The sequence below is a fragment of the Sorex fumeus genome, unplaced genomic scaffold (genome assembly GCF_029834395.1).
Source record: "Sorex fumeus unplaced genomic scaffold, SorFum_2.1 ptg000047l, whole genome shotgun sequence".
NCBI classification, from domain to species: Eukaryota; Metazoa; Chordata; class Mammalia; order Eulipotyphla; family Soricidae; genus Sorex; species Sorex fumeus.
In genome coordinates, this window is record NW_026606104.1 from 26,175,530 (window position 1) to 26,191,359 (window position 15,830).

The following is a 15,830-nucleotide window of genomic DNA, read 5'->3' on the forward strand; positions in this document are numbered from 1 at the left end:
GGTTGGTGGAAAATGTTTCATATTTTAAAATGACTATCAGGGGCTGGAGCAATAGCACAGCAGGTAGGGCATTTGTCTTGCATGCAGCGGATGAGTGGGTTTGATTTCCAGCATCCCATATGGTCCCCCGAGCACTGCCAGGAGTAATTCCTGAGTACAGGAGTAACCCTGTGCATTGCCCGGTGCAACCCAAAAAGCAAAACAAAACAAAAAAAAATGACTATCAACTTACTCTCAGTAAACCCTCTAAGTCAATTACTCTAATTATCTGTGATCCTATGACCTAAGAAAACTGATGTTTCTAACTGCAATCGCTGACCAGAATCAAATGCACGAGGCTTGCACTGAATTTTGGTCTTTGGACTCTGCCTTCTGCCAACTCTCCATTCCATCACAGGAGGACTTTTAAAGACTACAAGGGAGGAAGACTCCCATATGGCTCAGGTGTTCTTGCATGTATGAGCAAGATACATATATACATGTATGAGACAACATGTATGAGGCAACATACATACATGTATGAGGCAACACCCCTGTCCTGGCAACACAGGATGTAGCCTCAGTGGTTCCCCAGCACCACCAAACACAATAAGGAGTTACCCAAAAAGTATTAATATTAGTGTTTATTATTTATCATTTTAAATGGCACATATCAAATGAAGGTGTCAAAAGCATTTTTCATAAATTGACTCCAACCCCACAATGTGGAACAAATGCAATTACTTTGATTTTGCACTGGGGAAAGGCAACTTTTCCAGTTCAGACAGATAGCAATTGATGGAGCCAGAACTCAAACTTAGGATTTCTTTAGTCAAAAGAGTTTGTTCTTGGCAGTTTACCTGCTATACTGCAGATTAATTCCAGTAGGAATGATATAGGGTACTCAGAAACAGTACAAATGTTTGGGATCAGTTTGAAGTTCTGGAAAGGGAAGGTCGAATCAGATTAATGGACAGAACGGAATGGATATTTTAAATGTTTGGAACACACTGACACTGGGTAAAAATAAGAGAAGGTCATCTAAAATAAATATCATGCTCAACTCCCTTTCAGTTAATAATATAATAAATATCCTATTTCAGTTCTTATGCTAAGAGCTCCCAACCCCATATTGCAATAACAACGTTTATTTCCTCTTGCACTTGCTACCATTACTTATGTCCCAGAAAATGTTCCAAAACCAGATGAAGTTCAAGAAAGTCACTGGAAATACGTGATCACATTCACCCTCAGAAGTACAGGCTAACTCGACCATGCATCATTAAACAAGCATGTTGGAAGATGATTCAGATAACCAATACAGGAGCAGATGACTTCCAATCATCCTACAGAGAAAGCTATTTTTACAATAACACACATACACAAACAATTGTTTTCCCCTAGTATTCCTCTGTCACACACAGTTCCAGGGGGTTGTAACAACAGGCCTTGGCATTCTACTGCCAAGGCCCAGAAAGCCTTCATGCTGTGAATGGGTGTGAATCATGTGTGCTAGGGGAGTCAAGTTAAATCTGAGTAAAAACAGTAGGGCAAGAAAAAAACCTCTCCCTGCAGAATGAAAACTTCTCGAATGAGGGAATCGCACCAAATTCTCTCACCGCAAGGCAGTAAACCCAGAAAAAGCCTATCTTCCAGCTAAGCACCCCGACTTGGAAAAAAGAAAACTCTGCAAAAGCGGGGGACGGTGAGGAGGACGCTGAGCTGGAGTAAATTCGTGTGTCTGATCGAATGCTGGGTAATAAGCAAAAGCAGAAGATGCTCTATTAATAAAGGTATGGTCCTGTGAACTTTTCAAAAGTAGAGCTAATAGACATATCGAGCTCGCATAGAAAACTCATTCCTCGGGGACTACCTGTAAACTCTGAAGTTTCTGCACAACCTCCTCTGCTTACTTGCTCCCAATCCAAAGTGCTGTGCCCCTCACCACCAATAATCCATGCCCAGTTGCTCCTCTTTCAGTGGCCCCTGAGAGGCCTTAGGAAACAGAATCGGGGGACCCGCGGGAGCACCCCCTCCCTTCCCTGCCATCCCCATTATTCGGCACGCAGCCCTGCTCTCCCCTGGAGCCAACAGTCTGCAGCTCCTTCAATGCAGGCGCGAGCCGGCAGGAATGGTGGGAAGAGAAGCTGTGCCAGCTGCATATTTCAGAATCTCCCTCCATATGCATTTGCCAAAGGAACAAAAAAGGAAATCAATGCCAGGAAAAGACAACTGAGATGAGGATGCGGTGGGACCGCAGCTGACTCTGTGCCTCTGAGCAGCCAGGGGCTGGCCAACCACGCGTCCGAGCCACAGATCCAAGTCGTTACCTTCAGGATGCAGGCCATGGCGCTCCGCCGGCCCTCCTGCCACCGAGCAGCGGGCGCGCCTGGGTTAGGGGCAGTCCCGGGGACAGGCAGACGGCTGGTACCGCGGCAGGACCGCTCCAGCCCACATTCCCGCAGATCCAAATAAGGGGACCGGCGCTAGCTGCGCGGGCACAGGCCCCGCCCCCCTAGCCGAGGCCCCGCCTCCGGTCCCGTCCACTGGCTGGAAGCCCAGAGGCCCCGCCTCCCAGGTCACGTGCCGTTCCGGCCCTGGCGACTGCCCTCGGGGCTTGCTACTTTTTCTTTCATTCACCACCCCCCCAGGCTCAGTATATACGGGCTGTTCAGCAGCAGGCGGGGATATGATCCGCTTGGGGAGAGAAAATCGGTCCTTTCTTCTCGTCGCTTAGGTCTTCTCGAAAAGATCAGAGTGATCTGAAGACATTTCACACGTTTAGAAAAGTTAAATGGGCTTGGAATTGCCACTCCACTGACTGTGGGCACATCAAAGGATTCTTCAAAAGTAGCCCAAAAAAATGTTCCCTGACCTGTTTTAAAGATGGAGCCTTCACACTACTTCAAAACTCTGTGATGGCTTATCTCAAGTTATTTTTGCCATAACAAAGGAGTACAGTTATCCCTAGCAAAGAAGCTGAAAACTACTTAATGTGCACACATGGACACACAAAACAGAAGAATCTGTACAAGTGTGCATTTGTGTATATGAAAATTCATGGCCTCTCCATTTTTAGCCTGTCAGTTTATGAAAAATGTGTGTACACATAAAGATAAAGCAGACTGGGTATACCATAGACATATATTATTGTTTATGGATATAAATTGTGCATGTGCATATCTATAATACATTCCTGCTCAAAGTTTAGACTTTAACTGGACTTTGTTGCTACTTCAGTAAGGTTATAGAGCTTAATTTTCCACCTGGCTTGAAAATCCAGAGAGGCTGCATTTCAGTATTCAACTCTGACCCTGAAACAAAAGTCAATACAGTCACTCTAACTAAAAACACCTGGTTGCTGGGCAAAGACAGGTTTTACGTCCTCCCCACCCTTCCTCTGCAAATTTTCTCTGAAAATTAACAAGGAGGGTGGCAGGAGCAACAGTGCAATAGGGCACTGGTTTGCCCATGATGGACCTGAGTTCTATCCCCAGCAACCCATTATTTCCCTGAGCATAACCAGGGGTGATCCTCGAGTGTAGAGCCAGGAGTAAACCCTGAGCACAACCAGGTATGGCCTAATTTTCACCCCCCACCCCAAGAAAAGCCTAATGTTCAAACTAGAAACAACTAAGAAAAGATGTTTATTTTACAGGGCAGTAGCATCAGAAGACAGAACATTCTGTGTTTATACACAGATTTCAACCACTTGATCTGTCATAGAAATCTTAAAACCACCCACTCCCTAAATATTTATCCAAAAGAGATTTCCTTGCTAGCAGGTCTGTCTAGTTGGACTCTCAAGGAGTCAAGAAAAGTACAGTGGGTTTCCAGGGCTGTGAGGTCAAGAAACTGAATTACATACCACAAGGCAGAACCAAGCCTTTTCAGGGATTGGTTGTTTGCTTGATAAGAATATTCAGAAGTCTGAGCAACAGGCAGGAGCACTAAGGAAAAGTTCTGGAGCCGGAACAATAGATGAACTGCCTACGCCAAGAGAAGCTCCTTCTTTTCAGTTCCTCTCAAGAGAATACATGTTCGCCCCATACATGTGTCCAGCCTTTTCTTCAGTGTGGGGTATCTGTAGCATTTTCACTAACAGCTCTTGGACCAGGAGTTTAACTTTAAACCATTACTCCAGCTCATAGGCTCACAGGCTTCATTCAGGAGGCCATGAAAATTCAGTATTTTATGCATTTTGTAGTTTCAACAAACCTTTAATGAACTACGAGTAGAAAAAGACAGGTTTTGAGCTACCACTACTGAGGAGAACGGGAGATGGATACTTACTGAGGTTCTATAGGATATCAGGACTGAGAGAACTCCACGGTCTTAACTCTCATGGTCAAATGGGAAAGAGAAATTCAAGATAATGTAACACAGTAAGGCCTTTAACCAAAATGGAAGCAAACCTCTGTTGAAAGAGATTTTATGCCTGACCAGGTGGCAGTTAGGAGAGCCCTGAGCCCACAGAGCACATTATTTTCACTCCAGGAAGTCTGCAGATCTGGAAAACAGCCCTGAGGAACTCTGTAAGTAGACTCAAAAGGTAGTTCTTTACTAGATGATACTGATCAAGTTTCTTAATCTTTCCATTGGTTATACAATAGCATCAGTCTCATGAGAACTAAAGAAGAAGTGAATGCAATTTATAAATATACTTATTTCAATTCCTGGCACTAAGCATATCCTCAAAATGGCAGCTCTTTATCTAAAGATAAAGCTACCTTCTGGGAGTAGAGTAACAGAACAATTGCTGATCATGTTGAATGTCTCATCAGCATTTGTGGTTCAGATGCTTAACATCTTGTGACCTGGGTATGCCCTAGTGAGTTTTACTAGTTTCGCATATCTTCAAGATGGCTTTCTCAGTCAGACTATCATCCATTCATATCCATATTTCTCAAATAAGTTTATTGTTTGCTCGGTTTTGAGCCACATCAAGAAGTGCTTAAGACTTACTCCTGAGTCTGTGCTCAGGGATCACTCCTGGTGGTGGTCAGGGGACCACATGAGGTACCAGGGATCATACCCAGCTGGGCCTCATTCAAAGCAAAACACCCTACCTGCTGTACTATCTCTTCAACTCTTCAAACATGAACCTTTTTAATCTGCTTTAGTTTGGGCACCAAATCTGACCATGTTCATGGGCTACTTCCAACTTAGTATTGGGGATTACTTCCAGCAGTGCTCTGAGGACCATGGGGTGTCAGGAACTGAATTCTGATCTTTTATTCATGAATCATGTAATCAGCCCCTTTTGTAAACTCTCCAGTCCCTTTATATTTTTAAAATTAGAACCCACAAGAAATACCAAAATACAACCAAAGGTACATTTATAACATAAATTTAATAGATTCTATAATAAATCTGGATCAAAAGTTTTACAAAACAATACTGTCAATGTTTCAGATGGATGATGACAGGAGGAAAGAATAAGCAGATGGATGTAAATAAAAACAGGTTCTGAATCTATTAGGAAATGGAAGTGTAGCCAGATTTTTGGAAGAGTAGGAAGGAGTGGACAGGATTATTTGTTTTAAAACTGGCCAAAATACAGCAATAATTTAGTTTAACCTACAGATATAGCAGAGTTCTACAAGCCTTTATGTGACTTAAAATCAAGACTTTAATTCCAAAAATAGCACCAAGAAAGAAGAACCTTGCAATTAAGTGCAATATTCCATTTGATCCTCACAGTAACTCTATGAATCCTGGGGTCCCCAGTAAATATGTGGAGGAATAAGAATTTAAATCCAGATAGTTTGACTTCTAGGTCTGCCTATAAGTCCTATAGTCTGCCAGCTAGTATGTTAGCAGCCCCTCTCACCCACTTTACATAATTCAAATCCATTCTATTTTAGATTTGATAAAAAATAGGGTAAGTATGCATTATATTTAGGATATACACAAGAATACAAAATCTAGGGTAATACTACATAACAAAATATTTTAGTATATAGAAGATAGACCCTATATCTATAAACCTATAGTCCCTGAATTCTACTTCAATGAAGATATTGCACATTCTCCAGGCTTCCTGGACCACTATGACCACTTTCTGCCCATGTGAGTGAACTACCATGAGACTCTCACTACTCTATCTCGCCAAAGATATGGGACCTACCAGTCTTTGCTTTCCCTTCAAGCATAGAATATTAGAGTCTGACCCTAGAACAGCTCTAGCCTCCCTAGGGATCTTCTGGCTTTCCATTGGTCCATCTTACATCTCCTCTCATGCTTTCCACCAATCATATCTCAACATACCTTAAGACTGAAACTTCATAAGTTATGACAAGTGTTCAGCTAAAATGTCCTATTTAAATTCAGTTTTGCTTCATTGTAAACAGCCCCATTACCAAGTAATTCTCAGAGTTATAACACAGTGCTGATAGAAATAGAATTAAAAAGCAGACTCCTATAACTTTTGCAATTTCATCCTGCACACATTAATTTAATGTATTTATATTCAACACACAGTCATTTATTAAAGTTTTAATTGGATCACAAAATTTCCAATCTAAATATTTTAAATGAATTCCAGATATCATAAAACCCATCTTGTCATCCACTACATAAATTATATTTCCATAGAAAATGGTAACTGGAAGATTCATTAGACAATGTTATGGGGAAGTAATTCTTTTTAACTTTCTAAAGCAGAATAAAACATGATTTTGTTTATAAAAACATAATACTATTACAATTTGACCTAGGGAGCGATATCACAGCGGGTAAGGTGTTTGCTTTGCTCATGGCAGACCTGAGTTCGATTTCTCTGCTCCTCTCTGAGAGCCCGGCAAGCTACCAAAAGTATCTTGCCCACATGACAAAGCCTGGCAAGCTACCCGTGATGTATTCGATATGCCAAACACAGTAATAACAAGTCTCACAATGAATGGAGATGTTACTGGGCTTGCTCGAGCAAATTGATGAACAACGGGAGGACAGTGCTACAGTGCTACAGAGTATGTAGCTCTCTTTCAACGTTTATGTGTTTGTGAATCTGTGTCCTAGTAAAACTTTGGCTGTGCCCTTTTAGGTGAATATTTATGAGGATGCATTGACCTGCATTGACCTGTGTGCTGAAGCTTCACTTCCCTCCATTTGGGATTGTAAATCATCTCCAAAAGCCATCCATTTTGCATTCTTAAAACTTGTGCTTACTGCTTTTTACAAAGCTTTATGTAGTTCGAACCTAGAATTCATCATTATCCTCTGCTATACTGATAGTTTGTCTTGGGATAAACTCCAAGAAAAATTATGCATGATGTAAAAAATGCATTTTAAAGATATAATATACTTTCACATTCAGAAATGCTTTCCCTTAACTTCATCTCAGCTCAACTTATTTTTTGTGAAGTTCCAATCTGTTCTTAATTAAGAGAGAAAACCCAGAAATTAATATTATTTATTTAATTTCATTACATAGAGTTCCTCAAACAAATTTGTCCTATCACCCCCTTTTCGGGTAAAAGATCAAAATCAGTATACCCCGGAAATCTACCGTAAGAAGTGCCCCTAACTGCACCTGAGGTTATGATCATCCCACCCCAAATTGTAGAATAACGTAGATTTTTACCCAGATTTGCTTTTCTTAAATTATATCCGTCTAAAAATTATATATAATAAATTGAATGCGAATATGTATGGTTGGGAACACTGAAGTCATTTGAATTCATTTTGCATGGAATTTCTTCACAGCTATTGCAGGTTCCATTATTAATTGAATCTGATATTTCCTAACCATATTTCTCATAGTTTATTTTCTGTTCACTGTGAAGCTCTTCCCCAGCATGTCTTTTCCTACCCCTCTTAGATTTCACTTCTCAGTGAGGCTTGGTAACATGCTGTCTTAACGTATTAGAGTGGAAATGTGGTATTTGAAATGCATCCATGGTGGATCTGATGAAAATCCTCACAGGAGGGCTCTAACAGTTGGCTTCATTCTGCACTTTATTTTGCCTGAAATTTTTCATCTCTAACAAAATTTCTGGCAAAAACTAGGGTTTTGTTTTTGTTAATGTTTCATTTTGTCTTATGTTTTGTTGAGGTAATGGAGATCAAATCTAGGATCTCACACATGCTGAACAAATGCTCTACCCCAAAGCTCCACCATAGTCCTGAGAGCTAATATTTTATTTATTATTATTATTATTATTATTATATAATTATGTAAGGCAAACCCCTTTCAATCATCTTTTTCTATTCATGTCTAAGCTGTTGTGGGGGAATAAAAAGATCAAGGTCACAAAATCAATAGAGTGGTCCAAGGCAAAATCATCTAAGTACAGGCTAGAAGTCCCAAAACTCAAAGTGCTCTTTGATTTCTGACAATGTCAAAATTGTGGGAGTTGCTCAAAACACACCTGTGTGGGCAAGAAGTAACAGTTTAATTTTTTAATTCTTTTTTTTAATGAATCACCATACAGTTACAGACTTACAAACTTTCATGCTCACGTTTCAGTCATACAATAATCAAGTACCCACCCCTCCATCAGTGCCCATTCTCCACCACCAATGATCCCCGTATCCCTCCCACCACCCCCACACCATTCCCCCCACCCCACCCTGCCTCTGTGGCAGGGCATTCCCTTTTTGTCTCTCTCTCCCTTTGGATGTTGTGGTTTGCAATATAGGTCCTGAGTGGCCATCATGTTCGGTCTATAGTCTACTTTCAGCTCGCATCTCCCATCCTGATCTGGCCCTCCAAGCACCCTTTACTTGGTATTCCCTTCTCTATCTGAGCTGCCTTTTTCCCCAGCATGTGAGGCCGGCTTCCAAGCCATGGAGCAATCCTCCTGGTACACATCTCTACTATTCTTGGGTGTAAGTCTCACATTCTGTTACTTCATAATCCACAAATGAATGCAATCTTTCTATGTCTATCCCTCTTTTTCTGACTCAATTCACTTAACATGATACTCTCCATATTGTTCCACTTATATGCAAATTTCATGACTTCATCCTTTCTAACAGCTGAATAGTATTCCATTGGGTAGGTGTACCAAAGTTTCTTTAACGAGTCATCTGTTCTCTGCACTCGGGTTAAGAAGGAACAGTTTAAGAGTCATGAATAACATCGTATTAGAAAAGCCAGTAATACTTATAGAGAGAAACAAGCATAAAATATAATAAGGCCCTCCCGTTGATCATCGATTTGCTCGAGCAGGCCCAGTAATGTCTCCATTGGAGACTTTGTTGTTACTGTGTCTGGCATATCGAATACGTCACGAGGAGCTTGCCAGGCTCTGCCGTGCAGGCGAGATACTTTCGGTAGCTTGTCAGGCTCTCCGAGAGGGGCGGAGGAATCGAACTCGGGTCGGCCATGTTGGCTGCGTGCAAGGCAAATGCCCTACCGCTGTGCTATCGCTCCAGCCCCATAGTATTTGGAATCTGAAGATGAATGTTCATTTGTTTATTTCACAAACATTTGTAATCCTCGGTGATATGTTTAGGAAGCCGAGTCAAGTTTGTGTGACTTGGATTCCTCCTATATGGAAAACCTTTGATAGCTCTTCTATATTCACAAAACATGGTAGCAGCCCACCAGCATTCCCTTACAACCAATCATTGTCATATATGGTTGCAAACTTTGTCAATAAAGGGAGAATTAGTAAATATTTCAGACCTTGTGGGCCATTTGTTTTCTGTTACAACTACTTATTTCTGCCACTGTAATGAAAAAAAATAACTGGCATAATAGTATGTTTTCAAAGAACAGTATTTTATGGTCACTAAATTTGTTATATATAATTTTTCTTATGGTTGCTGAATTTGTTATGTATGATTTTTCATGTTAGGAAGGTCAGACTATAGCTGAATCTCATGAAGATAATGTTTATGAGAAACAGTCTTGTTCCTGACGTTCCATTCACTCTCAATGGGACGAACATCTCTGAATGCAAGTTATGTGTACCTAGGTCGAGAAGTCGCTCTTGAAGTTAGGATGAGAATGCTATTCGGGTCTCCCAAAGAGGAATAGAAAGAGCTATGCTTGGAGTATCACAGTTCACTCAAATGAGAGAAAGAATCTGGAGTTCCAACCTCCATCAATGATCAAGAATCAGGGACACTGTCTCGTTTGCCAAGGCGTCAAAAATCAGATGGGCTGGACACATCATGAGATTTGGAGACGACCGCTGGACTAGAGCCATTACTGTCTGGATTCCACGGGACGTCAAAAGACCGCATGGCTGCCCATCTACCAGATGGTCAGACTTCTTCATCAAGATCCTGAACGATCAGTTTGAGGCTCTTTGTGTTCCTAGAACGAACAGATGCCATTGGGCTACACTAGCACGCGACAGGGACAAATGGAGACATTACTGGCGCCCGTTCGAGCAAAGTCAAGTGATCAAGGAATCAAGGTCGAGAAGTCAACATGATGAATGACCTGGCACCTGAGATGCGCAGGAGGAAAAGAGCGGCTTGGAACGCCTTTGAGAACATGGAGGAAATAGCTAAGAGGACGAAGAACCTCCAGCTCCGGGCAAATCTCTTTGATTCCACTGTTCTTCCTGCATTAAATACGCCTCAGAGACCTGGGCCCTGCGCAAACAGGATGAGAACGCTATTTGGGTCTCTCAAAGAGGAATCGAAAGAGTTATGCTTGGAGTATCACGTTTCACTCAAATGAGAGAAAGAATCCGGAGTTCCGACCTCTGTTGACAGTCAAGAATCGGGGACTCTGTCTTGTTTGCCAAGGCGTCGAAAATCAGATAGGCTGGACACGTAATGAGATTTGGAAACGACCGCTGGACTAGAGCCATTACCAACTGGATTCCACAGGACGTCAAAAGATCACGTGGCTGCCCACCTATGAGATGGTCAGACTTCTTCATCAAGACCCTGAACAATCGGTTTGAGGCTGTTCGTGTTCCTAGAACAAGCAGACGCCATTGGGCTACATTAGCATGTGACAGGGATGAATGGAGACGTTAGTGGCGCCCCCTCCAGCAAATCAGTGAGTAACGGGATGTCAAGTGATCAAGTGATCATGTTATGAAACACTCTTCTTTGATAACTATATAAAATGTATAACATATTCTGTGTTTTGTAGATATGCAAAAACAAGAGGTTTGTTTTGATCTGTGAATTTTTTATTCTGCCATTTTGCAACTTTCTTCGAGTCTAGATCATTTCTGTTTGTCCCCTAGTATTTTTACCATCCTATATTTTATCATCCTAGTCGTTTATAGTCCTCCCTACTGGAATTCAACAACTACTATTTCCAAAATTTTCCAGCTATTGAATCACATTCTACCTGGTAACATTTCTTCTTGGATTAACTGTTCCTATTACATAAATCATTATTTGATGCTTAATTTTGGCCTTGATTCTTAAATAGATCATAAGATTAATGATTTTTTTTACTTCGCACACTTCACCTCTCTTTGCACCAAGCCAGGAAATAGAGCAACTCTAAAATGTTAAGAATACTAGGTAAGAGGAAATATGAGCAACCACAAATTTCTAAAACTGAAAACAAGCTTATTATACCATTTTGGATACCGCTGAAAAGTTTTGAAAAGAGCATTCAAAAAATTTTGAAATGACTCTGAGAATTTTAGATGTATAGTTATTCCCTCCATCACATATGATATTCTCAGATCATCTTATATTCTACAATATAGTTTATATCAGAGCATGTTAGCCTTTAAAATTTTTTAATCTACAGAGTAATTACTTGGTATAGATGGATTTTTTAGTCCTGTTTAACAACAAAAGTGGTCTATAATTACCCTTGGGGGGGTATTCAGTTGATTAAGAAATCAGTGATGCTTTTATCCTAATTGAAAGCTGCCTTATTTCCATCATGATTTTTTAAATCACTATGTATGGTCTATTTTAATCAGACATGGTGCATTATGTTTGCTCGATATTTATTCATATTAAGAGGCTTGCTGATTTTCTTTTTTTAGTTCATTATACTTCATCTTTATTTTGGTTAAAATGAAATGAACAGAATTATAAATAAATCCATTTGTATACTAAAGATATTAGCACTTTCAAGGACATCAAATATTTAAATAACTGAATTTTCAGCTTTTATCGACAACTATGTAATTAAAAATATTAGTGACATAATAAATAAAATATTCCCTAGAAAATTATTCTTCCCTCTTAAGTGATAAATTCAGCAGTATTTAAAACAAGCTTTGCATGATGTAAATACAGAAAAAAAATGCAATTTTCTCCATGTTTCACCAGTTTACATCTTCATGACTTAGTCACAACTTTCTCCATTTTTAAATTTCAATAAAATTTTGCCATGAGAAAAAGGTGAAAAATAGGAAATTCCTAGTAAAATAACTTCTGTACATTTTCAATAAGCTCATCCAATAATAATTAATGAAGTGCAATTTTTTTCAAAATAAAACTTCCTTTATGTAAACATATTGAAATGTGTCCAGGCACAGAAGATAGCTCAGTTGTGAGGGGTACAGATATCAGGACTGAGTTTTAACTAAGCAGTGATGGAAGTAGCTCTGGAGATCTCCCAAGCACCAGTGGGATGGCCCTGGTGGTCTTTGGCATCACAGGGCCTGAGCAACTCTGCATCCTCAGGTCCTGACACTGAACCTCCAAGCCTGAGTGTTACCAGTAGCAGTTTCCTGACCCCCTAAGCACTGCTTGAAAGTACTCCAAAACATGCTATTGACAGGTTACATGGCTGAAAAGGTTAGAGTACATGACTGACATGTGCAAAGCTCTGAGTTTTATCCCTGGAACCAAAACTGCTATACCAGGCCAAGCATGGAGACTTCAGCACTATACTACCAGATGAGAATCATCAAGAATGCCCCATTAGCACCAGCCCAGCACTGCTCAGGGTTACCCCTATCAAAAATGTTTACTTATATGTCTTGCTCTTTCCTTAATCTGTATTTATTTTTCCATACTTTTGATTCTCCCATCACCCCATTTTACTTTCCTTATTTTATAATTTTCTTTAAATTTTATAACTTTAGTAAGTTCTTCATTTTTCATTTAACAAGAAAATTAATACCATGGAGGATATTTTACCTTGAAAGAGCTAGCACTTCACTCTACAGGCAAATCAAGAAACTATCTGCATATTTTTATGGTGAGAGTCCAAGAATCTGGGCTAAAGGATTACTTATTCTTTAAAGTCAAGGAAAGATTTATTATTCACAACAATTACTCAGATAGAGAGGCAGTCTCGGCTTTTGAACCCAGTACACAAAGATCCAGTTCTCACAAAGCAGCTTGATAAAGCCTCAGATATGTACTTTCTATGAGTTTAGTGGAAGAATCCCAGGTTTTGAGGTCTCAAATATTTAACAATGATCGATGCGCGTGTTGGTCCTTTGTTCCTAAAATAAATTGGAAATTGGAATCTCTTACTTCCAAAATTGTTAGATTAAATATCCTTGAAAATATATTCTAGATCAAGGGCATTCTGTACTTCTATTTGCAAGTTATACAGACACTTAATAGAAAAAAATGAGTGGCTCAGAGACAGTACAGCAGGCTGGACATCGTGTGATCCATGATCTCTGAGTGCAGAACCAGGAGTAAGCTCTAAACACCACCAAGTATGGCCCAAAAGCGAGAGAGAGAGAGAGAGAGAGAGAGAGAGAGAGAGAGAGAGAGAGACAGAAAGACAGAGAGAAACAGAGACAGATCGAGAGAGAGAGAGACAGAAGGACAATGGAACAGCAAGAGCAAATGAAAAATTTTCTGTTAGAAATTGACTACTATATATGTCGTTATAAATTTTGACTGATGGGTGTTCTATACATTCTCTCAAAAATTTAAGCAGCTGGAAAAGTGATGCCTGTTAAATGAATGTGAGGTACCTCAGTGTTTTCTACTAGGCAGAGGTTGTAAAATGAAGGATGACAGAGACCAGACAGGCAGTACAGCAGGTAAGACAAATGTCGTGCATGTGGCTGGCCCAAGTTTAACTATTAGCACCACATATTATCCCATGAACAGCACCAGGAGTGATCCCTGAGCTCAGAGCCAAGAAGAACTTCTAGCACTGCTGGGGGTGGCCCAAAATATAATAATAATAATAACTATTATTACTATATAATAATTATTATTAAAATCATGACAGTAATTCTAAAGTAAAGGACAAGTTTGAGGCCAGAGAAATAGGCTGAATTATACACCTGGCACACACAGGGCTCAAGATTTTATCTCTGGTATCACACTGTCTTTAGAACACCAACGAACATAGTTGGTGGCCCCCAGCATTGTAGGAAAGAGACTGAATAAATACATACATAAATTTAAAGTTCAAAATATACTTTGGGGGTGGGTTTGGACCATACCTGGCGAGTCAGGGATTATTCCTGGTTCTGTGTTCAGCGATTACTCCTGATGGTGCTCAGGGGAACATACGCTGAGCACCATTTACTTCTCTTGGCCAAAAGTTGGATTCAGAGATATAGATCAAGTGGAAAAACACATACTAAGTATGTGTGAAGCTCTGATTTCTAAATTCTGCAGCAAAGCACATTTGGAAATGGTTCCCTAGCACCTTGAGAACTTCTAGGTGAGGTACCTATTAAGAAAATAAATTAAATATTAGCTATGTAGAAAATAGTTACTGACTCACTGATGGCCTGTTAAATATTCACATTCTGCATAGAATCAAACTGGGGTATTTTTTTTCTAAATTATCCTGAGTTTTCTCTCTTTACTTGCACCAAATGTTCACTTGCCAAAAGAAGGGAGAAATTAAAAAAAAAAAAACTAGAGGATGACCCTTTTTGCAGAAGGAATGTTATGAAGCAATCAGACAAACTTGGCACTACACTAATGTTAATAACATCTGAAGTGGGGATCTGAATTAACCCTCTGTTTTTAGGCAAGAGGATGGTAACCTAATCCATCTTAGAAAGAACCAGGATATTTTTAAAAAGGAAACTTTATACCATTTATTAGCACCCTCAGTCAGTACTTCTAATTTTCTCCAAGCCTCCTTTATAAGGAATCTGAAAATTTACTTACTACCAATTTGAGCTCTTCCATGACAGATAACTGATTCTCTTCTATGTCTTTCTGGTACCAAATGCCATTCGGATGCTCTATAATACAGTAGTTATGTATGTCCTCATAGTCAGTGCACTGGGTCTTGAAAGTGTGTCTGGCATTGAGATTCTGATAAGGGATAGAAACACTTTTTATTTCTCTTCAATGGTAAACTCTCCTGTCTCTGGCATCTCTTGTCTGCACCCAGAGAAAGGGAAAAGTCATCACGAAACAGGTAATGTGCAACGTGTTGAAGGGTCAGCTGAAGGCTAATTTCTAAGCAGCACTCCTATTCAGAAGACAAAGCAAGTGTTGACACTGACAAACGGGTGCACTTAGATGGCATTTGCACAGGGGACACAGCGCGAAGACTTCATGTACCCTCACAGCCATGCTAATAATGATCACATTGGTGTTCTTCTGAGACACCTCAAGTGGATTATGGATTAGAAGTAGCAAAACAATGTGATTTATCCAAGCATTCATCTGAAATGGAAGCAAAGACATGCTATCAAATGAAATAGCTCTCCAGTCCTGAAAAGTTTCTTTTAGATTTGTGTCTCAGAGCAGTCATGCCTGGTTATCATTTTTATTCAGAATGTTTTGAGACTAAAACCAGAATTGACTCCAAGAGCAATAAATGAATCTTTTTGTAATTCAAAATATGTGCATATTGGGACAGGAAGTGCAGGTAAATATGATCATGTGAAAGAATAAGTACAAAATACAGAATGATGGCTGTCTAAAACTATCACCAAACCTAAACATGAGTAAGACATGAGAACAATCTACTAAATTATCTTTCCAATTTTATGGCTTTTTTTTTCAATCCTCCCACC

At 39.9% G+C, this 15,830-nt stretch overlaps 1 protein-coding gene across 1 annotated transcript in view; it reads right to left on the reverse strand.

Moving 5' to 3' along the window:
* The window catches only part of ST6GALNAC3 (ST6 N-acetylgalactosaminide alpha-2,6-sialyltransferase 3), a 643,623-nt gene extending 641,140 nt beyond the window's left edge, over positions 1–2,483 (reverse strand). Inside the window, exon 1 of the mRNA XM_056123148.1 lies at positions 2,310–2,483. Coding sequence (XP_055979123.1) covers positions 2,310–2,327 — 18 coding nt within the window. The 5' untranslated portion in view covers positions 2,328–2,483. The remainder of the gene's footprint in view (positions 1–2,309) is intronic.
* Positions 2,484–15,830: the final 13,347 nt, after the last annotated feature.